Below are 22,904 nucleotides of genomic sequence, written 5' to 3'. Positions count from 1 at the left end.
AGCATCCCTGGGCTTTGGGGAGAGCACCCCTTGGCCTCGGGGAGAGCATCTCCCTTGGGGAGAGCACCCCTTGGCCTCGGGGAGAGCATCTCCCTTGGGGAATGCATCCCTTGGCCTCGGGAAGAACCTCCCTGCGCTTTGGGGAGAGCATCCCTTGGGGAATGCGTCGCTCAGCCTTAGGAAGAGCATCCCTTGGCCTCAGGGAGAGCATCCCTGAGCCTTGGGGAGAGCATCCCTTGGCCTTGGGGAACGCATCCCTTGGGGAAAGCATCCCATAGCCTCAGGGACAGCATCCCTCCGCCTCGGGGAAAGCGTCCCTCGGGGTACACATCCCTCTGCCTCGGAGAAGGCATCCCTCGGGGAGAGCATCCCTCGGGGAGAGCATCCCTCGGGGAGAGCATCCCTCGCCGGGGCGCTGCCTGCATCCCGCCGGGGCTCAGGAGAAGGTGACCACCTCACCCTGGGGGTAACTGGAAGAGAGGACGTCTTGGCAGGTGTCTGCAATTAAAGACACAAGTATTAAACACACCGTTAGACACTGCTGTCGTCGGCTATTTGTGGAGAAATAGGAGAGGAGAGCGAGACTGAGCTTCCAGGGGACCCAAACTTTGCAGGGTGCAGAAAACAGAGTAACTACAAAGTGAAGTGGCCTTCTCCGGAGGGATAAAATGCTGCTATTCCATCAGTAAATCAGGAAAAAATGTTTTCAAAAAGCTTCAGAATGGACCCAGAGATGGAGACTTGGGAAACGATTCTTGAAAGAAACCAGCTGGGGAGTCAGGGCGATTCTGAGGGTAAAAATGAAGAGCCGAGGAACGAAGTCATCCCGCGGCTCTTGACCAAAACTTCCCAAGCCAACCCCAAGCCAGATGTCCCAAAGCCAAGCCTGGTGCATTAATATCCCGCAGTGTTTTTTCTTGTTTCTCTCTCTCTCATTTGTTATCATTGAATTAATTAACATTGATTGGAGCTCTGAGTCACGACGCCACCTCTACCCGTGTGCCAGGACCCGGTTTCCAGGCGAGGGGCCGTCAGACGGGGAGACAGCTCCTGATCACCCGATAAGCCACGGAGCTGCCCTTTCCACCCAGGGATTTTGCTGCAAAACCCAACACCAGCTCCTGACCGTGGCTTTGACCCAACTTTCCCCCCTGCGGACCGAACACAGCTCCAAAAGCATCTCATTTTTCCCCAAAATTTTCCCCCCCCCATTTTCTCATCCTCCGTTGAGCATCACTGCGCAGCTTGGGTGAGCAGCGCCCAGAGGCTTTTCAGAGCCCCACATCCCAGAAAAAACCCTTGGGATTAAAGCCCCTAAATCCCAGGGCTTGCAGGAGAGGTCCCCACCTCCCGAGCTGCCGCGATGGACCGGTTCAGGGGACCCAGCACCGTCCCCCAGCAGCAATTTGGGGACCAGCGCTGGCCACGCGCGAAGCGGCTGCTGAAAAATATCACGGCTCCTGGTTCAATCACTCCTGCGAGCGGCTAAAAGCTCTCGGCAGGGCTCGTGGCCTGCTAGAAACATTCTCCGTCAGGTCGATTGATTTACCAGGGACACGACTCGGCTTTTAACTCCCATCTCCTCCTCCCCGTTCAAAGCCATTTTGTGTGCTAGCTCGAGACCTGCTGCCCACATCCTCCGGGGATCTGCCTTGGAAAGCAGCTTCCCAGCCTCGGAAAAAATTAGCACGACTAAAAATAAATAACGACAGCCGAGATTTTGTTGTTGTTTAATCGCTGTCCCCCAGACAAAGCCACCAGGAAGAAAACCGCTCTCCTGTCTCGGCTTGTCGTTACCGGCTGGATTCCGCACCGCCGGCGGGTCCCAGCCCCTCGCAGCCCCTCTGCAGCGTAGGGCTCCTTCCTCGGCCCTTATTTTTGGGTGCAGATCTGCCACCCAAAGGCAGCGGGGTGATGCCCTGCCACCCCCTCCTCGGCACAGCCCGGCCGTGAGCCAGCCCTGAAAATCCCCCGGGTTTGCTGCGGTGCTGCCGGGGCCATCCTCCTCCCCAGATTTCCAGGGATGGTGAGTTCTCACAGTCCCACTTTCCCCCGACGAGCATCTCCCCAAACACCCTTAAGCGCTGCCTCCGCGGGCTGCCCGCCTCCAGCTGCTCCAGCGCAACGTTTGGGTAGGTCCTACACTAACTCCGCTTCGGTCTGCCAGTGCGCTTGCTTTTTTTTTTTTTCCCCTTGCTTTTTTCTTTTTCCCCCCGTTAAAGATCTGTTTGCAGACAAGAGGCTCGGGAGGTGCTGAAAGAGAAATCACCAAAAACCAAACCCCTCCTGCAGGGACGGCTCCCCGCAGCCCCCCCCGGCCACCCCAGGACACTTTGCAGGTCCCTTTTCTTTTCCCCCCCTGCGCCAGGAGGGGTTTGAAGAGCCGGCACCCCGCCGCGCTCCCCAGATGTTGCAGTTAAACACCTCCCGGCCAACATCTGCATCTCCCGCAACGCCCGTCTCCACGGACCACGTAAAGTCGGGGGGATTTCACGACGACGGAGCAAAAGCCGGGCTGCGAGGGGCAGAGGCGCAGCCTCGGGGGGTACAAGAGGAGGAGCACGACCCGCTCCCCAGCAGTTCGTAAAATTCTTTCTGAGCCTCCATTTACCTTTTCGTGGGGGAAAAGCATAAGGATGGATTGCCCGGGCGGAGGTAAGGAAGTAACAGACTGGGAGCTGGGAGGCACCTATTTATAAGCTCAACTGCATCTTATTTTGCATCTGCCTCTGCTCTCCCCGTTCCTCGTCAGCATGGGGAAGGGATGAGGTTGCTATTTATTTTAAATTTTTTTTTTTTTTTTTTAATTGTCATCAAATAAGCACTGAGGATTTTTCCTGGCAGTGCCGGGGAAGCCAGAAACAGGCTGCTTCTGGGTAGAGCAATTACTCTCTTGACATCTTAACCTCCTGCCCGCCTGCCTGACAGGCCTTTCTATTTTCTCAGCTCTTTCAGGCATCTCCCGAGAAACAGAGCAGTTGTTGCAATAATAACAATTAATACTTTGCACGCAGGCCGGGCTGGCGGCGCGGTCTCCACGCAGCACTGGACTCCCAGTCTGCCAGGAGGAAGAGAGAAGGAAGAAGCTGCTGCCGGACAATGGAGGGGGGAACGGTCCCCAGATCCCCCCCGGATCCAAAGGATGAGGCCGCTGGGCTTTTGCCCCCTCGCACGGCTGCTTTCTGCCCCGGGCGCGGGTGGTTACAGGGGTTTGATCTCCGTCCCAAAGTGCTGCCGGTCTCAGCAGACAGACACACGGATGCGAGGATTCCCAACAGCACCGGGGCAGCATCTCTCATCCCGTTCCCGCTGTTGAGCATCAGGTGCATCTGCAGCCGCGATGGGGCGAGGAGCAATAAAGCTCCCCTTGGTGCCACGCTGCCGGGCATGACGCTATACATAGGCGAGGGGCACGTATGTATGGTATACACGGTGCTTTATCTGTATGTTCCTGCTCAATCACAGCATCCTGCTGGGAACAAGACGGCGGCTCAGACCCGAGACGCTCACCGCATCCCATGGGAAACTCTCCTTTTCCAGGCTGCGAGCTCCCTGCCCTGACAGTCGCTGCACACCAGTCGGGTTTTTTTTGGTTTTGGTTTTTTTTTTTTTAAATGCCATTTTAGGACTTGGGCAGAGGCAGCCGGACTCCTATTGATTTATTCACTTCGTCAAGAATAAATCAAACAACCTTGCTTTCTCCCGCTGCTTTTCCCCCTTAGCTGGAACGTGCGCTCCTCGCCAGATCCCTAAACATAGATAAGCGGCTGGGAGGATATTCGGGGGAAGTATCGTATATTCTTGCTCTATTCTTATCCTATTCTCTAGGCAGCCAATTTTGGCCACTGTTTGAGATAAAACCCTGGGCTACAGAGATATTTAGTGGTCTGCTCTTCTGATCCACCACAGCTCCTCTTATCATCTTACCCAGGGGATTAACCCCTGCTAACTCGCCCCCCGAACCAACCCGGACCCCACCTAAAAATAACAACGTGCTGTTTTCCCCCTCCTGCATCCCCCAAATCACTTGTTCAGAAGAAGGCGGGGAGGAAGAGGGAGAAGATGCGATGGGTTTTTCAACAGTTTGGTGCCTCCCACTGAAATCCCTCCGTCTCCCATTCGGGGCTCGGGTTGTTTTAGAGGAGCTTTTTGCACATTAGTCATCCCTTCTCCCGAGTTGCATAACGCCACTGCTAAAAATTGCATCCTACCGGCTCCATGTCAGCTCTCATGCACAGCCCTCGGTCCTCCGGTGGGGATGAGATTATTTTTTGGGGGGTCCACCAAGGGTTTTTCACCCCGGGAAACCAACTCCAGCGTAGGATGAGCTGCTTTGGGAGCCTGGTGGGGGGGGAAAGGGGAGGATGGGATCTCTCGGGATCTGTGGCTGCGTCTGCTCCGGGGTTAATCCTCTGCTTTCAAAAGACTCAAACCCCAAAGTCTGAGTCTCTTGATCTGCTGCTTCTGCAAGAGACGGGGCAGCAGAGCTGGTTTCTCATGCCTGGCTCGTCCCCAAAGCCAGCGCGTGACCTTGGTGAGATCATTTATGATTCAGAGACCACTGAAACCATGGAGGGTGACCTTCCCTCTCGCACGGGCTGGGGATATTCCAGCTCCTCCTGCTCCCAGAGGAGCCCGCTCCAAAGGGGAGGATGTGCCAGAGAAGCACCGGTACGGTGCCGCCGTACTCACCCCTTCGCCCAGCTCACGGGGTTTTGGGGTGATTCACGAACCTGCTGGGGTACCCCGGCCGGTTGGTGCGGGAATACGCTTTAATTACAGAAATTCAAGGAATGCAGCTGCCAGCGAGGGGTGAATCACCATCACGGCACAGGGGAGGAAACCACCACGGGACATCCTGGGCGGAGGACGGATGCGGCTCATCCTAATTTCTCCCCAAATCCAGAGAAATTCCAGCTCCAGCACCGGGTCTACGCAGTGCTCAGCTCCTGCCCTCGAGCCCCAGGATCCAGCTCATGGCACCAAGGTTTTTTTGCCTCTTTTCTGCTTCCCTTCGACTCTCGCGGCTCTGCTCACGGCTGGGGCAGGAGAAGGCACGAAGGAAAGAAGAAAAGCCAAATAAAAGGCAAGAGCTTCTTGTCGGCCCTGGGTAGGACTTGGAGGGGGGAGGTTTTGGAGATGTGGTGACTGGCTCCTCCTGTCAGCTCCTTCAACTCAGTGGGGAGGAAAAAAAATAAGCCAGACGAGGCATTTAACACTTCCCCCTTATGTAGCATCTCTTCCACCGTGGCAGCAAGGAGTTTCACTGCAGGAGGCTCTCAGCGTTAACGCTTCTCTACACCGAGGGAAACTGAGGCACGGGGAGCCTGGGAAGGAGGGTCCCGGCTGTGGGAGCCAGCCAAAATCCAGCCCGGCTCCTTCGGGGTGCGGGGACCAGCCTTGCACCAAAGGGATCCGCTCTGCATCAGCACCAGCTCCAGTTTGGCCGTGATGGATGGGAAGAGCCTGACCCCCGAAAAGCTCTTGGGGCTTTTTTTTTTTTTAAACACACCCAAAGCAAAGCTTTGCTCCCCATCCTCCGGCTGAAAGGCCCCAGGCTCCAGCCCCACCGAGCTCAGGGGAAGGAAAGAGGCCGAGCGAGCAGCGGGAGCAGGGTCGGGACCAGGGATGCACCCACCAAACCAGCCCCTTTCAGCCACCCGAGACCCAGATGCCTCCGGGGAGGCAGAGCCGGGGCGACGGAGCTAGAAATGAGCCAGAAGTCAGGGGAGGGAAGGTTTTGTTCTAGTTCGGGAAGACACCCGAGATCGTTCAAAATCATCCCCAAAACTAATATACGTGAGCAAAACCCAGCAGTGCGACGGGGAGTTGGGCACCCCAACCTCCTCCTCCCAAGGCTGGGGCAGGACCTGGTTCAAACCCAGCCCCCAGCCCCATGGGGAGGCTCTGCCCCACCACCCTGCGCCCATCGCAAAAGAGGATTCGTCCTCCCATCCTTTTAGGCATCGCTTTATCTCAAATCTCTCCTTTCCCCACTATTCGACAGCAGCTTTCCCAACCGCTCCCAGCGACCCCTATTCCTCTCCCCACCACCTCCCAAGCTCTTCGTGGGAGCATCCATACGTATATTTTGCCAATCCTTTATCCCAACCTCCGCCTGCTCCCCGCACCCAGCCCGGGGCCCTCCAGCCTCCCCAGGACCTCGGGGCTGGTTTTCAGCCAAAAGCCACGTTCAGCCCCAGGACCATCCCTGAGGTTGGATGGAGAAGCAGACACAAGCGGGGAAGGAGCAAGTATGATTTAGGCAGAAAAAGGCACGAGAGGGGAACCGTTGCTGGGCAGGGAATAGAGGTTTATTCATCTGTCGCCTTGAGAAACTTGAGGTTGTTTTTTAAAAAAAAAAAAAAAGACCTAAAATTATATGAACTCAGCCATTTCCAGCACAATGATATATAATTTGATGAGCCAACACGTCCTCCTTGTTTCCACCACCCTTTAGCCCAAATGCAAACGGCCCACGGGAAGGAGGGCTCAACCCCAGAGGGAATCGCATGGGTTGGCCCAATTTATTTAGGATGAAATAAGGTTTCAAAGGGGGGGGAAAATAAACAACACCTACTCCAGGGACTGTCCCAAAACACATGGACACGAGACAAGTTCAATGGAGACGTTACAGGTCCTGCAAACCGGGCAGGGGGAGCACGGCGGCAGCGCTGGGCTGGAGAAGATCAGAACCCGCTTCTCAGCGATGGAGATGTCCCAGCTCGGTCTCCTCCGGGCACTGGCACCGCCACGGAGACGCGGCGTCTCGGGGAAGGGGGGACAGAGCGACACGACACGACAAAGCGGGATCCGGGCGGCGATGTTTTAGAGGATGGAGGGGACGGGAGAGCAGGGACGCTGCAGAGGACAGGGAGAGCTGCAGCGGGACGCGAGGGGAGCCAAGCCCACCGGGGATCCTGCCACACCATCTATGCTGCTTAGGCTTCGGGATTTTCCATAGCCTTGGTGAAGAAAACGGACAGGTTAGAGCCGAGCAGCCTCCTTCCCAAGGCTCGGAAAGCAAAGAGCACCAGGGTGAGCATCGCCCAGCCCCACAGTCCAATTCAACCCCCGAAAAAAATTCAGGAAGGGCTTTTTGAAGGTAACCAAGCTTCTGCAGATCCTCCAGACCTCCCCTCGCCTCCCCTTGGCTCCCCGTGCCGGCCGAATCCAGGATTCGAGAGTCATTGATGCTGGGAGATGAAATCGGTGCTGGGGGGTGTTGGGTTTTGTTTCCCAAATTGCTCGGAATGAGGAATGAGTCTGGGGATTTCGTGGGCTGAAGCAATCAGGGAAAAGCAGCAGAACTCAAACAAATATGGGATTTGGAAGGAGTTATTCCCCCGGCTCTGGTTTTTAAGCCAGCTGTAGCAGCAAGCTGCTGCTGACACCTTTCTGTGCGGAAAGGAGCAGGTAGACGTGCTCATTATTTTCCATAAGAAATTGCATTAAAGAGCAAATATTTCTATTGCTTTAAGCATGGGAACCCTTCACACTCCCCCAAAGAGCCCGAAATCGCTCCAGCTTTTATTGAAAAGCAACAGCCAGAACAAATGCTCTCGCAGGTCAAAAGCCACTTTTCTTCCTGGAAAGAAACTAAGTATTTGCACTGAAAATCGGATTTTTAGGCCCAAACAACAGCCCTGTTCAAAGATGAGCCCCAAGATCTGCTCTCCGGATCGCTGCACCTTGCAGGGACAGCTCTGCTGCCGAGATATGGGAAATTAAGGATGCTCCCAGCCGTGATGAGCCCCGCTGCCCTGCGCCGTGCCACGCACGCTGCGTCGTCCCCGGGCGAGCAAATCCAGCCTCGCCTTTGCCTTCCCTGCAAGCACCAGCGAGCTCCGGAGAGAGCAAGCGCGTGCGAGCGAGCACGTGTGCGTACGCAGGGGGGAGCGGAGGGAGGCGGCTCCCTGACAGCAGAAAAACAAGGTGATGGATGGGCCCTTCGGCAGCGCCAGGCTTGGAAACCGTCCCCGCGTCCCGCCGGAGAGTTAATGGCGCATCTTTGGGTTCTGCTTTGATGCGAAGGCGCCGAGGGCGGGTGCTGGCCCCGGCCAGGGTGTTCTGGGCTCGGATCGGGGCTGACCGCTCACCCCAGAGCGATCGCAGCATCACCTCCACGCACACCCGAGGAGGATGCCAAGACACGAGCATCGTCTGGAAAAGGCTCCAGAGCGCTACCTCTTTAAATCTGATTTTTATCCCCTTTTTATACCTTTTTCCTACTCATTTCCCGACCACAACAGCCAGCAGGGAGGCCCGGGAGTCTTCAACCTCCTCCCATACTCGGCCCCCCCAGGGGACACGGCTCCTCCAGCTTCCACGCAGAGAAAGGGCTGGGGGACGGGAGGCCGCCAGCCTAAACCTGTTGCTGACTTCAGCAAAGCTTTTCCAGTTCCCGCAGTGGAAGCGAGAGCAGAATCAGGCCCCGAAGAGAAGAGCAATTTCCTTCTTTACTTTTTGGCGTGAATCCACGCAGCGAGAGAGGAGGGAAGCGAGCGCAGCCCTGAGCCGGGGGGAGCCCCATCCCGAGCTGGGGATGTTTCCCACCTACAGCAGCTGATGCAAAGACCCCCCTGTTCCCCCCCCCCCAAAAAAAAAAAAACCACACCAAAAAACTGCATGGGGCTCATCCTTCAGCAAACCTTCCTCTTTTTCCAGGAGCGCTGAGGCTCTTTGAAGAGCTCACGCGTTTCCCTGCCCGCATCCCACCCTAAGCCGTGTGCGTGGGAAGCAATCATGCCGAGATGCAACCTGAAGGCTCGGGGTTACCGATGGATCCAGCACCCAAACCCCATCAATTTGTCGAGCGGTGTTATGGGGTCGGGGCTTGCTGGCAGTGCAAGGACCCGCTGATGCGGTTGAGCACTTTACAGGGATGCTCTTTGCCCTCTTGCTCAGATCTTTGAATAGAAAAGGGCGGAAGGAGGGCATAGGAACAGGGCCAAAATCATGCTGCCAGTTTTGATTAAGTCTCAAGCATCACAGTTTGGGGCAGCACTTCATAAAGATGCTTGATTGCTCCAGGGCCCCTCTGCAATGGGGCTCCGAGGGCAAACCTGCCCCGAGCCCAACACTTCATTTTCTCCATCAATTAATTCCCAATGCGCATAAAGCCACGCTCGTGGGAGCACCTGGCTCAGGACTCCATCCCTCAAGGCCATCGTGGGTTTGCACCAAGCTCAGGGCCAGGTGCCACCACAGAGTCGAGCTGCAAAGCGCCGGAGGGTTGTGCTCTGCTAATTGCCACCGATGCTGTTCGTTAACGGAGCCGGTATCCCAGCAACTCGCATAGGTGCTAACTGAGGTCACCGGGATTGCTTTATAAATTAGTTTGTTGCCAAGGAGCCGTATGGAGGCATCTTATAAACAGAGCGGTGGGGCAGCGGGTAACCCCCGGGGGCTCTTCCCCGGGACCTGGCAATGCCGCGCTCCCCACGTGCGAACGCTCGCGGCTCACGAGCACACGTGCGTGCTCGCACATGCTTTGAGCCGGCAGCAGATGGGGACGGGGTAATGCAAGCAGGCAGCATTGCCCAGGAACGCCTGTGCTTGTTTATAACGTCTGCGTGTTGCACGCACTCGCACGTGTGTCCCCGTGCAAACGTGGGCTTGTCCCTGCTCACCCCCCAGCCAAGCGTCGCCGGTGGGTGCTCACGTGAGCATCCCCGCGCTTGATCCCACACCGCTCGAGCCACATGCCGGTCAAGATCCTGCACTAAGAGCAAGCAACGGAGTAAAAATCAGCTGCATGAATGTTTTGGCTTCTGGCAACCAAGCCAAAAATTGCCATTTTGCAATCCCAGTGTGCCGCCAAAGGGTAAATCCCCTTCCCTCCATTTAACCCCATTCCCTGTGGCTCCTCTTGAAATCCCACTCTGGTTTCAATCACTGCCTTCTCCTAGACCATCATAACCAATCTCGCTGGCATGGGGGATGCTGGACTCATCCTGCCTCCGTATCACTCCATCCAAGCAGAAGATGGGTGCTCACATGCCAAGACAGACCCATGCCAACGTGTCTGTGCCCCAGCAGGACACATTTTGGGGAACTGCGGGCAGGACCTGAGTGCTGGAGGGAGATAAGGGGTCCAGAGCCATCCCCGGCAGCCGGGGAGCAAGGTGATATCACTGGAAGCAGCAACAGGGACAAGAAACACATGCCGCATGGCAATCCACTGCAATCCAGCTTGGTCTTCTCCAGGACCCAAGTCCAAGGGGTGGTGGGCAGGGGTAGCTCTTCTCTTTGAGCTGCCCCAATGAGACCAACCGCTGGAATTGGGCTTGAACCATGATGGATGCCGAGATCTGCAGCATATTCGTGAACCAGCTCCATCTCCTGATTTCCACAGCTTGTACAGACATCAGTACCTGTCCCAGGATCTGACAGATGGCCATCAGCTAGTTGGGCTCAGAACCAAGCTCATCTCAATTTGCAGAGCTGCCAACATCCCAGTACCAGAACAAACAGCCTCAGCAGGAGATAAATCAGGACCGAGGGAAGAGGCGCCTCTGCGGCTCCCAACAGCTTTTGGCTGGAGCGCAGGAGGCTGCTTTGCCCCTCTGATCATCTCTGGTCACCGCTACCCCTGACCACACTGGAGCATTTCACCAGGGAAGACATCAGCCCTGACCCCCCCGCATCCCACCAGTCCATCCCCAACAGCCCAAGCAGGACGCAGATATTGAGGTTCCCTCTTCCCAAAAGGTCTCGCACATCACTCAAGCCCCTCTGGACCAGATCCACCTTTCCCCAGGTGCAAGAGCATTTCAGCACGGGTAAGCGACTCACGTACACATCTATATTTAATTGTAAAAAGCACTCTGACATTTGCAGGAAGGACACCAGAACAAACCGATGAAGATCACCAAAGTGCCCTTTCGAATAGCTGTTGCTGCCACCGGGCAAGGAGAAAAAAACCTCCTGGTGTCCTGCAACCAAGTAATGTGATTTGGGAGCCCAGCAAGAGCATCACTGGATCCTCAGCTATTAGATCTGCTCTGGTTCTCCCGGCTTCAGTGGGACCAAGCTCAAATGCTTCGGTTGAAGAGACGCCTGACTTGAGCGTCTTGTAAGGATGAAGATCAGCACTGGCTTTCATCCCTCTCCTTCATCCCTTCCAGTTCAGCATCCCCCTGAGTCTGGGGCAGGACTACAGCCTCCTCACTTCTTCTTATTAGCAGGCATTAAGAAAAGAGATCAACTTCACTGAAAAAGGCACTTCCAGGAAAAAGCTGAGGCTTTTCAAGCAAATATTTGTATAGTACCCTTCTGCCCAAAGATGAGCAAAGCTTTTCATCTTTTTCCTCTTTCTGAGGGACGATGCTGAGCAGGAACGCCAACGGGAATCCTTGATTTCCCAGGAGGAAGCAACCAATTTGCTTCTACTAATGCAATAAATGTGATTGCCCCCAAACACCTCCCCTTGCTCCAGGGGCCGTTGGAGAACCTGGCCCAGGGCTGGGACAAGCAGGGCTGCCTCACACATGAAAACAGGCGACTTCCCAGTGTAAAAGATGCCAGGAGGGTGTGAGATGAACCTGAGCACCAGGGCTGGAGGTCACAGACCCAAAGCTGAGGTCCTCCCTATGTCCCAAGCCCATCCAGCCTTTACCAACCCAAGCAGAGCTATGGCAACAAACCCTTGAGGGCCTCCAGAGCACCAACACCACGAGCCAACAGGTCTGGTGTGCAGCTCAGAGATGTAGCACATCATCTTTTCTCCTGCCTGGTCCCAGCTCGCATGCGCCGTTCCCTGTGAGTGACTGGGATTAGGTGATACCAAGGAGGCAGAGGTAGGTCAGCTCTGCAGCTACATCATCCCACACCACCCTGGACACACAAGAAAAACTGCAGAACTAAAAAACCGAGCCGTGTCCTAAGAATTATCCCAGCAATCGAGGGTGCAGCTGGATTTTGTGGCTCAAGGTAGGCACTGGATTTACCCTCCCAGGGGCTGGGGTGCTGAGAGACGGGCACAGGGCACGCTGGCTGGTGGAGCCGAGGAGGCTGGAGGACGGTGCGAAGGGACCAGGCTGAAGAGGACTTTTGTTTTGTCACAGGAAGAAGAGTTTTGTGTTTTCCTGACTCATCTCCCCCCCAGTTTCCCACAGAAAACCTCAACACTTAGCAAAGCTCACTTCCCAAACCCAGAGGACACATCTGGGACGTTTCTGGCAGCCCGCTGCTTTTGGCAAGGCAGCTCTTGACACATCGCGGCTCCCCATGCCCGAACCCACCAAAAGACATCAGAGAGGGAGAGGAAAGGAAAAGCCTGTGGATTTTTTCCCCCTACTGAAAACCTTTTGACCACCTTCAGTCACCACCTCCCCAGGAGAGATGTCCCCCTCACACCACCCTGAGATGGGTGACTGAGGCCCAGGGAGAAGAGCCGGAGGGACAGGAGAAGTCGGAGCACTGGGGAGCAGAGGGACAGACCTGTCCCCGAGGAGGGCAGTGCAGCCAGCATGGGGTCACAGACCCCAAAGAGTGGCAATCAGGGGAGGAGGACTTGGGGGAGGAGAAAAAAAGAGTAGAGCTAGCACGGAGAGACGTGGTGGATGGAGATGAAGCAGATGGAGAGGCAGGAAGACAAGTGGATTTGGGGAGCAGAGAACAACAGCCAGGCAGGCAGATGGAGATGAACCACCACCTCGGACAGATGCAATAAACCTCCACCTCACTCCTCCATCTCGCCCTCCCCAGCCCACGGGCCAGCTCACACCTCCAGCATCAGCCGTACCTTTCTGGATGCCTCCATCCGCTGCACAGGAGAAGTCACTCGTGGCCAGCAGGAAGCACGTGGAGGATTTCTTGTTCTTATCCCGGGTGCTGGAGCGCCGCATGGGCCGCTTCTCCTCATCGGTCGGCGACAGCGGCTGCTCCTTGTCCGACAGCACCACATTGGCCTCACCGTTCTGCTTAGAGTCTGCAAGAAGGTGGCAGAGACCCATCAGCAGCCGATAAACCCACAGGACGAGGTGCTTGGGGTGGCCAGAAGGGTTTGCTTAGACCATGCAAGGAAGCAGAAGACCAGACTGCAGATGGCCCAGAGCAACACCCCCAAATTCAGGTACAGATCCCAGCCTGGACATGCTAACTTAGAGTGACCTTAGAGCAGGACCATGCCAGGTTTTAATCCCAAGCAGCAAACAGCAGCTCTCACTCCTGCTGAGGGTTATACACCCTGCGTGAAGCCAGGCAGGGTTTGCCAGGGAAGAAACACCCTGGTCTTTGAGATCCACTCACCTCGTTGGTGGGAATTAGCTCTCCAAAATTCACACTGCTGAGATGCTCAGGTTAGTGGTGAAGTGCTAATTTATGTCATCTGACTCTCTGGTTCGTTAGCTAAGAGCTATGCCAGGTGAGGGTCTGGCCTGAGCTCCTGGATGGGTGTTGGGGTGAAGGGATGGGCTTGACCTGCTCCTCCAGAGCAGGACAGCTCCTCTCTCCGCTCCCCACTGCCAGGGCTCCTGGAGCAGGCGGGATGCGCAGGCACGTGGAAAAGGGAGATTTATAAAGGGGCATTTGGGGCTCCCTGTGTCCCCACGGGTGAAGAACCATCACCGTTAAACACGTGGCCAGATGCGCGGCTGCTCAGGGCTGACCTCAGCGAATGCCACGTCGGTGCAGGACACGACTCCACCGTGGTCCCTCCTGTTGCCGCACTGCAATGCCGGCTGCTCCAGAGGTGCCGTGGCAGCAAACCAAGACGAAAAGGGCAAAGCAGCCTGCGTGGCCAGCAATGGTACCGCGGCAGGGCTCTCGCGGTCCCCCAGGCTTAGCCCAAGCGATGCTGCCCGCCAACGACTGCCCACAGCCGGGGCCATGCCCTCTCCTGACCTGAAGGAAAGAGTGGCCAAACCCCAAACTTCAGCTCAGTGCAGGAGACCAAATAATCAAGGTACAGGGGCTGATTTTGCTCCTGCCTGAGCACAGGATTTGGAGCAGCGTTGACCTTGCCGTGCAGGGATGCTACATCTACTAGAAGATGAATGGGGAGGTGGGGTCAAGCCCCAGGGAACATCCGTGGATTTAACCATTTTGGTGAAGCTTACCCTGATTTATGGTGGGAGGAAGCAAAAGAAAATCTACCCCAAGGGCATTACCAGGCTAAGATGGGAATCGGGCAAATGGTCCTACCTCTGTCAGCATGAGGAAGAGGTGGGCTAGATAGGGACATCTTGAATCACACCACGGTGGCTTGATCTATGCCGTTAGGAGAGCAGGACATGGCCTTTCCCCCCCTGCCTGGAGGGAGGATCTTGATCTGCAGCATCCTGGTCCACCAACATGGCACCCAATACCCGGACACCCAAGGGCCCAGCCCCTTTCTGCACCAAGTTCTCACCAACCCAAGAGCTGGGTCCTGCAGCAGGGCAGTCCCCAGGGACTCTGGGACACAGGGGACCAAAAACGCTGCCTTGGGAGCTCCCAGAGGTCTCCCCCTCCCTCTGCCCCACCTTTGGGGTCTCACCTGACCGTTTCCGCTCAGCCGCCCCCTCTTCTACCGCCAACGGGCAAGTGTCGCTCTGGGTGCTGTTACGGGGAGAGTTTTCCTCGGATTTGCAGTAGGTAGGGGAGTCCAGCGGGGCCGGACGGGGTATATGCTTTTTCTTCTTCTTTGGCAGCTTCTGCTTGGCCATGGCCAACGAATAGTACATCCCAAAGTTATTGACAATGACGGGCACGGGCATGGCGATGGTGAGCACCCCGGCCAACGCGCAGAGAGCCCCCACCACCATGCCCGACCAGGTCTTGGGGTACATGTCGCCGTAGCCCAGGGTCGTCATCGTGACCACAGCCCACCAGAACCCAATGGGGATGTTCTTAAAGTGAGTGTGGTCGTTCCCGCTGGGGTCGGACGTCTTGGCTCCGATCCGCTCGGCGTAGTAGATCATAGTGGCAAAAATCAAGACCCCCAAGGCGAGGAAGATGATGAGGAGCAGGAATTCATTGGTGCTGGCCCGGAGTGTGTGGCCCAGCACCCGGAGACCCACAAAGTGCCGTGTCAGCTTGAAGATCCGGAGGATCCGGACGAAACGGACCACCCGTAGGAAGCCCAGTACGTCCCGGGCAGCTTTAGAGGACAGGCCACTGAGACCTACCTCCAGGTAGAAGGGCAAGATGGCCACAAAGTCAATGATGTTGAGCAGGTTTTTAACGAAGAGAAGCTTATCTGGACAGCAGATGATGCGAACCAGGAACTCGAGGGTGAACCACAGAACACAAACCCCTTCGATGTAGGTGAGGATGGGCTCCGTCTCCACTTTATGCGTCAGCAGGATCGTCGTGGTGTTGCCAACCACGAGGGTCTCCGTCACGTTGACGTCGATGTTGAAGGCCTCGTGCGTCTCCAGGCAGAAGGTTGTGATGGAGACCAGGATGAAGAAAAGCGAGGCAAAAGCAACTACCTGCAAAAGTAGAAATTACATGGACCGTTAGCTGATTTGGGTCAACCTCTCCTCTTTGGAGGAGAGCAGCAATTTTATGAACCACCGTGACAACAACCTTGGGGCAGCCTGAGACACGCTTCTGGTGTCACCTGCCTTTGGTACATCTCTTCTAATCCCTGCTAGTGAATAGCAATAGCAGGGATGAGAGAAGTCCTCATTCAATTAAAATGAGTGTAACAGGCTCAAAACACCCCAGGAGCTATGCTGCTGCCACCCACTTCCCCAAGACCAAGGATGGAGCATGGGGAGGGTTCCCTGGACCTGTCCCATGAGTTGACAGCAAACCTCAGTGTCTGGGGCCATCAGCCCAGAACCTTTCTCCAAGTGCTACGATGTGTACAGGGGAAGGCGTGCTGGCCTCCAGCTGTGGCTGAAGATGTGCCAGAAATGACAGTGGTGGGGATGAAGGGAGACCTGCAACAGCCTGGGTTTGGAGCAAACCTCCACTGGGAACACATGAAAAGGGAACTTTGAGAGGGCTGAGTCAAAGAGATCATCCCAACCCCCCCCAAATGAGATGTTCGCACCATTCACAACTGTGAGGTTTGGGGGTCTGGATGTATCCGAGATGTCCTTTTGCTCCCCGTCCCCGCTCCCAAAGGGTCAGTGGTGGATGATGTGCCCACGAATGGTCCCAGGACCGAGAGAGCAGGACAAGGAGGAGAGGAGCAGGCAGAGCTCAGCATCCCGCTGATGCCTGGACCTGGTGACACCCACATGCTCCCATTTCTCCCCTCTACCCGACCGGGTGAGACCTTTGTCCCCTCCGCGCCGCCTCCTCCCGGCGTCGCCTCGGATGTGAGTGAGGAGGGGCCGGCAGCACGCGGTGGAAATCACAGGCTGTGTCAGAAAGCAAACGCTTTGTCGTCCCCCCCATCAATCCTGCTCAGCCCTCCTCCCCGGCAGGATGAGCTCATGATGAGTCCATTACCCAGAGCATCTGTTTCCAAGAGCCCCCGAAAAAAAAAAGCCTCCGAGCAGAAAAGCTCTTCTTCTACCTTCCTCCAGCACAAAAGCACAGCGGGTTTGGCTTCCTGGGAGCAGATCCTGCTACAGCACCCTTTGCTTCTAACCCAGCCTGCCCGCACCCAGCAGGATGCGACCTTTTGCTGTCCAACCCACCCGACCGGCTGCGTTCAGCAGGCAGCCGCACCGCGAGCCTGCTCGAGACGACAGCCCGGGTCCTCGGCTGGAGTGAATCAGCAGCAGAGACAGTCTGAGTCACGCTTGAGAAAAACCCGGACACCGGCGGTAACGTGCCGGCAGCCCTGAGCCTGCCGAGAGCATCCTTGAGGGGTGTCCCCAAGGGCAAAGCCCTGTGGGTCCAGCACAGAGAGCATCAGCCCTCCAAAAGTTAGGTGTGAAGTTTAAGCCAGGCTCTAACTGATAGAGAAACCTCTGGAAGATGATTCTCTCCCCCCAAAGATAGACTTCTGCTCGGGGATGGGCCGAGATGCTCTATACCCCTCAGATCAGACCACTTTGGACCACACGCCGTGATGCTGCTCTGCTGGTGGCAACTCTCGCCGATCAGCCGTGCGCAATTGGGGAAGCAAACCCAACAAAAAAGTGGGATCTTAAAGCAAGGCCGATTTAACTGGACAAGTGTGTTTATACAGCGGTGGCATGGCCAAAATAATCCGCTTTTCAGCTGAGGGCTGAGTAACGTTCCTGAGTTTGCCCGTATGGGGAATCTCAGGAAAACTTGAAGAGTAAAAACTTAGACTCAAAGCAAAATAGGAAGAAAAAAATTACCAAGGAAGAGAGTGAGACCCTGCAAACGCTCAGGCAATGAAACCGCCCTGCTCTATGAGCCGCGTAGGTGAGATCTGATTTAGCCCCAGGAGCAAAAGCAACCTCTAAAAATAGAAGAGTCAGGTTCACAGCCGGTGCCAACCATCATCCCCCCCCCAAAGTCAATAGTGCTGCTCCAGTTTTGTGTCAGCTGAAGATCTGACCTGAGATGGCTTATCTCAGCTTTGGCCTCTGCTCCAAGCTCAGGTGTTCATCCAAAACCGTCTTAAAAATAAAATCAAATCTATGTATATACCCAGTGGCCACCAATACAGCACCGAAAGTCCCACCAAAGAAGTCCTCCAGAACCTGCCAATGATCTACACGATCTCAACATGCGCTCAACAGCTTGGGATGGGTGTTCCCAAAAAAAACCCATGACTCTACAGGGGGTCACTAGCCTGGAAGTGCCAATGGAAGGGAGGTCAGGACCCCACAAGTTGGGCTGCAAAGGGAAAAATAACGAGCTACAAGTGAGCAGAGTTTGGAAGTGGAGGTAAAACCACAACCGGGGCAGTTTCCCATGGGCAGAAGAAGAGTTTTACACTCCAGCTGGGACAGCAGCTACACTAGGGACCAAGTTTGCACTGAGACTGGACTAGACACAGCAGCCAAGATCCCGTGGGCATCGATGCTCCAAGGAAAAGATGCTAAAAACTTGGGGGGGGGGGAAGTTTCTAACCGCACGCTCACGCAGTTGCCAGCTCAGGCGGTGCCGGGAGAGAGAAGTGCTGGAAGGAGGGAAAGATGGAAATAGCCAAGGAGCCAACTGAGTCAGGGCCCGAGGGGCTGCTCCGCGGGCGAGGAGGAGCAAGGACCGGAGAAATTCAGCCCCCGAGACTCTTAGTCACTGCTGTCGCACGATCGAGAGGTTTTATGCACACAACCTGGGATCGCTCTCCTTCCCGCTGCTGCCAAGGTTTGGCAAGACGCACCGGACCGGCTGCTCCGGCGCATCCCCAGGCCAAACGCCGTGGCCGGCAGCACCCCTTTTGCTCTGAAAAGGAAGGGGGAGACTCTGAAACGGGGCAGTATTAAAGAAATCCCACTTCAGCCACCCCAAAACGCCAGGGCAGCACCATGAACGTTGCACCTGCGGAGATGCTCACGGGTCCCGGAGCATCCTAGTGCTGGTGACTCCGAACCAGTAACGGTTCCCTGCATTAACTGGGTGCACTGGGCAGGTTGTGCTCACTTAGGTTGGTTGCTCTGCCCCGTGCCTCAGTTTCCCCTTCTGCCAAAGCAGTTCTCCTAAGCCATTGCAAAACTATACTGATATTTTAGGGGGGAAAATATGACCCAGAAGAGCCTGTGAACGTTACCGCTGGAAGGTCACCGTCCCCGTGGTGGTGCTAAGCTCAGCCTTTATCTTAGAGCAGTAAGAAGGAAGCGGGGAGCTCCCAGTGCAGACTGGTCCCACTCCAACCCCAGTCAGGGCTCACATCACAGCCACCTCTGCTCCCTCCGACACGCTCCTCCTGCTTCGGTTTAGCGAATGCCTTTCTGAGAGCAGCTCAGCACACGGGAAAAGCAGAACCAAATAATAACGTGAAAAATCTGAGTTGAATTATTCTGCTTGGGTTTATTTTGTAATTTGGAGCTTTGCACCACTCAGAGCAAATCTCGGAGGCAACGACCCCTCAGAGACAGGCAAAGGATCAGGTACCCCTTTCAAAATGAATAAAGCTTTTGCTGCCCAAGCATCCTCTGCGTGTGCGCGTGTTGCTCTTACGTTAGCTGCAAAAGCACCGCCTTGACAAACCGACCCCCTGCCCCGCGCGCTGCTGGTGGGTGTGAAATGCCTGCAGGATTTCTTACGATTGATGGTTTTTTTACACCTCTAAACACATCCAGAATTCATTTAGATCCCAAATATCTATACGTGTGTGTGCGGCAGATTTATAAGCTGGGCGTGACGGGGGACACAGGCGCGGGGATGGGAGCGGATGGGTATGGAACGGCGTGGGTGGGTGTCTGGGGGTCGGTGGGCAGCGCTTTGGGGATGATCTAAGAGTAGCTGAGAGAGGAGACTCGTGTGCAGGATAGTGCCCGAGACGGGCTGGGAGCCCAAAGATGCGCCTGGTTATGGGGGATACGTCCCGGGCACGTCGGTGTCTGGGGGTAGGGATCGTCTGCGTGTGCAAGGGGGGTCGTGGGGGGATGTGAGCTCGTGTATGAGCTCACGTGTGCGTGTACGTGGTGTACCGGGTCCCCAGGGACGCGCGTGGATGAAGGGGGTTGGTGTGTTTGTGTGTTAACCATGGCTGAGAGCCTGCGCTTGCACGTGCTGATGGGGACCGTATGCTGCGCGTGGGCAGCATCGACGCGGCGACGGTGGGGGACAGGGGTGCGGGGACGAGGGCACTTGCAGGGCGCAGGGAGGGGGGCTTGCGCAGACGCATGGGGTGTCCTTTGGGGCTGCTGCTGCTGTAGAAGAGGAGCACGAGCTCCTTGAGGACACCCATGAGGATCCCATTTGCTTCAGGAGCTGCTTTAGGTGCCAGCAGGCACCAGCCCTGTCCCCCCACTCCACACCTGGGCCATTAAACGTGGGGTTTGGCGTGGGCATGCACACAACCCAGCGAGAGGAACCCAAGCAGCCCTGCCTGTCCTAGAGCATCTTGAAACTCTGCCAGGGCTCAGCCCTGCCAAGGACTCTCCCTGACAATCTCTCATCTCCGTGTGCCCAGGAGGTGCCCCGGCAGCACCCAAGGGTGCGAAAGGGGCAGGAAGTGGGCTTGCCCCCAGTTTCAGCACAGCTCCCCGGGATACGATGAGTTGGGAGGGGACGGGGAGATGATGGAAGAGACTTCCCGTAGGATGGGAGATGGCCAATGTGCCCCATGGTAGGAGGGGGATGGCTACGGGGAGGCCCACGTAACCCACGAGGAGAGTCCACCTCACCCACGGGGTTGGGGAGATGAAGACACAACCCCAGCACGGCCCCATCCCACCTCCCCACTGGCGCGTTTCGGGAGCTTACCCTTGCCGCCTTGGACGAGTAGGGATCCTCAAAGAGCGCCCACATCCTGGGCTGCCAATTCCGACAGCAGCCACCCCCTCCGGCAGCCCCCGCCGCCCCCGGCGGCCTGTCATCCATGCCCAGGCGTTGAAGGGCCATCTCCCTACCCCCTTCCTCTTCAGGCTCCTCTCCACCGGCCCCTCCGCCGGGTTCGGGACTCTCGAAGATATCCAGGGCCTCTTCGGCATCGCGATGCTGGCGGTAGGTCATCCAGCAACAGGGCTCCACGTCCGTCTCATCGATGCCCCAGTAGGTCAGCTCCTCCTCGAAGAGGGGTCCGCAGATGTCCGCAGGGCAGTGCAGCTTGCCGGTACGGTAGTAGTTGAGGACGTAGGAGAAGATCCCGGGGTGACGGTCGAAGAAGAACTCATTGCTTTTACCATCAAAGTCAAAGTTGCTCTGGGCATCGGGGTCGGCGAGCCAGGCCAGGCGGGTGCCCGGCAAAGTCCGTAGGGTGCTTTTGTAGGTCTCATGCCGGGTGCCACCTACATTGATGGTGATCTTGTCCGACTCTTCCCCTTTGCCCATCTCTTCCTTCAGGCATGTTTTAGAGGGTGGTTTGTTCCCAGACTTGCGTCCACGGTAGGAGGAGACACACACCGAGCTGATCATAGATTTCGGTGGATGGGAGATGCACGCTACGCGCACCCTTCCTCCGGGCGAGGAGCTGGGGGTCGGCGGAGGCAGGAGAGGGGGGCAGAGATGGGACTGGGGAGGGGAAAAGGGGGGGTTCAGGCTTGGCTCTGGCCTCAGGGGGAGCAGGCTGGAGCCGAGCCGGACACCGCTGGCTGCTGGGGGACGGCAGGGGAGGCTGCAACCTCCACCCCCTCCAAAACCACCCCCCCTCAATAAAACCGCCCTAAACCAGGAGCCAGCCCAGCCCTGCCGGGCAGCAACAAGTGCGGGCAGGAGGGGGCCGGGGGAGGGCTCGGGGAGGGGGGTCCGGCAGCCCCGGCTCCGCCGCGGGGGGATGCGGGCCCGGCTGGGAGGATGCTGCCGCCGCCAAGGCCGGGGCGGGGGGGGCAGAGCCCTGAGCCCCGCGTGTGTCCCCGTCCCCCCCTCCCCGGTACCTGCAGCGCCAGGCGCGGGGGGGCCCCGCCGCCCGCCCCTCCCGCTCCGGCTCCGCGCTCCCTCCGCCCCCCTCCCGGGCCGGGCTCGGGGAGGGGGGCGGCGGCCGGGGGGGCCTCCCCGGTTCCCGCCGGCAAGGGGGGGGGGGATGGATGCGCCCCTCCGCCTCCCCTCCCGCTCCCCCCCCGCCAGCCGGGCCCTGCCTTCCCCGGGGGGCTGCGGCGCCGGGGGGGCCCCGCTGACGCGTGGCCGGGCCGGGGGGGGCCTGTTGCGCCCCGGTTGCCTCCCGGCCCGGCTCGGCGCGGGGGAGGCGGCGAGGGCTGCTCCGGGGCTCGGCGGGGGAAGCGCCGCCGCCGCCCGGGGCTTTTATAGGGCTGGGAAGCGAGCGGCGGGGTTACGGGAGCCGGCACCGCCCCGCCGGGGGGCCGGGGACCCCAGCGCCCAGCCCCACAAGCCCCCCGCCGCTGCCCTCCCTCCCATCCACCCTCCTCCATCCCCGCATCCCTCCCTCCATCCTCCCATCCCTCCATCCATCCATCCCCTCCACCCCCATCCCAGCATCCCCCCCCCCGCCCCAGGGCCCCCGCACCCCCAGCCCCCGGCTCACCTCCCCGCGGGGCCCGACGTGCCGGTGAGGCTCTCGGGGGTTCGGTGTCAGCGAGGAGTGAACCCCGGACACCCCAGCTCCGCTTCGCGCCGGAGGGGAAATGCAGCCCAGAGCTGCCTGCGGATCTGGAGCCAGCTCTTGGCAGAGGCTCGAGCAGATCCCATCCCTCCCTGGCTCGCAATCCCTCGCTCACCGAGAGGTCAGGAGAGACCGACCCCGAGTGCGGGTCCGTGGCCGGTGGGGAGCTGGGTGGCTGCAGGCAGACCTGGCCCTCCTTCCCTCCCACGACCCTCCCCGAGCATCCCTCTGTCCTCTTTCGGCTCCTGCCTGAAAGATGCCCCTTCCCCGGAGCTGCACCCACGAACGCCAAGGCTGGGACTCAGGGTACCAACCACCCCAGCCCCAGGGGCCCTTCCCCTAAACCCCCCTCTCTTGGGGGGGCTCTTACACCCCCGGGGTGCTGGGGATGCTCAGCCCCATCTCCTGGGACTGGGGAGGAGAAGAGCTGCGGTGCCCCAGGGGACAAGCCTGTCACCAAGATGAAGACCCGAGGGACCGGGTCCTGCCAGCCGTGTTTACTCCTGCACTGGCACTGCTGGTGCTGGGGGGGGATGCAGGCGGGTGCTTTGGGGGTCGTAGGTGGGATCCAAGCCCAGCACAGGCCTGTTATTGGGGTGGGGGGCTGAGCCGGGGGGTCAGCACTTGGATAAGGGGGTCCTTGGTGCAGGGCAAGGGGACAGCGAGTGGGAGATGCTGCCCCACGCCAGCATCCCTCTCTGCACCTCCCTGGGCTCTGTGGAGCGTCCCCCCCAGGGCCCCGGGTCCCCTCCTCGCCCCCAGCCCAGGTTTGTCCCCTCGGTGACATATCGGGGGGGGCATTGGGGGTGGCTGGGGCAAAACGCTCCACCCAAAAAGCCACGAGGCACGAGTGCCGCGCTTAAAATCTTACCAC

At 57.8% G+C, this 22,904-nt stretch overlaps 1 protein-coding gene across 5 annotated transcripts; it reads right to left on the bottom strand.

Annotated features, from left to right (window-relative positions):
* Positions 1-436: 436 nt before the first annotated feature.
* KCNC4 (potassium voltage-gated channel subfamily C member 4) lies at positions 437-20,985 on the bottom strand. Of its 5 annotated transcripts, none has more exons than XM_075174016.1 (4): positions 20,239-20,979; positions 14,483-15,419; positions 12,749-12,934; positions 437-498 (listed from the first exon to the last, which is right to left on the bottom strand). In XM_075174016.1, the coding sequence occupies exons 1-4, from the start codon at positions 20,887-20,889 to the stop codon at positions 437-439; spliced, it is 1,836 nt and encodes a 611-aa protein (XP_075030117.1). In that variant the 5' UTR covers positions 20,890-20,979. The 5 variants fall into 5 exon arrangements, with proteins under 5 accessions (XP_075030117.1, XP_075030114.1, XP_075030115.1 ...); XM_075174013.1 differs by lacking the exon at positions 437-498 and adding an exon at positions 6,829-6,965 and having other exon boundaries at positions 20,239-20,985; XM_075174014.1 differs by lacking the exon at positions 437-498 and adding an exon at positions 6,829-6,965 and having other exon boundaries at positions 12,749-12,890; positions 14,424-15,419.
* Between the last annotated feature and the right edge of the window lie 1,919 nt (positions 20,986-22,904).

The sequence above is a fragment of the Calonectris borealis genome, chromosome 26 (genome assembly GCF_964195595.1).
Source record: "Calonectris borealis chromosome 26, bCalBor7.hap1.2, whole genome shotgun sequence".
Classification (NCBI taxonomy): Eukaryota; Metazoa; Chordata; class Aves; order Procellariiformes; family Procellariidae; genus Calonectris; species Calonectris borealis.
The sequence above is the reverse complement of the archived record's forward strand: the minus strand, read 5'-3'. Positions and strand labels throughout refer to the sequence as shown.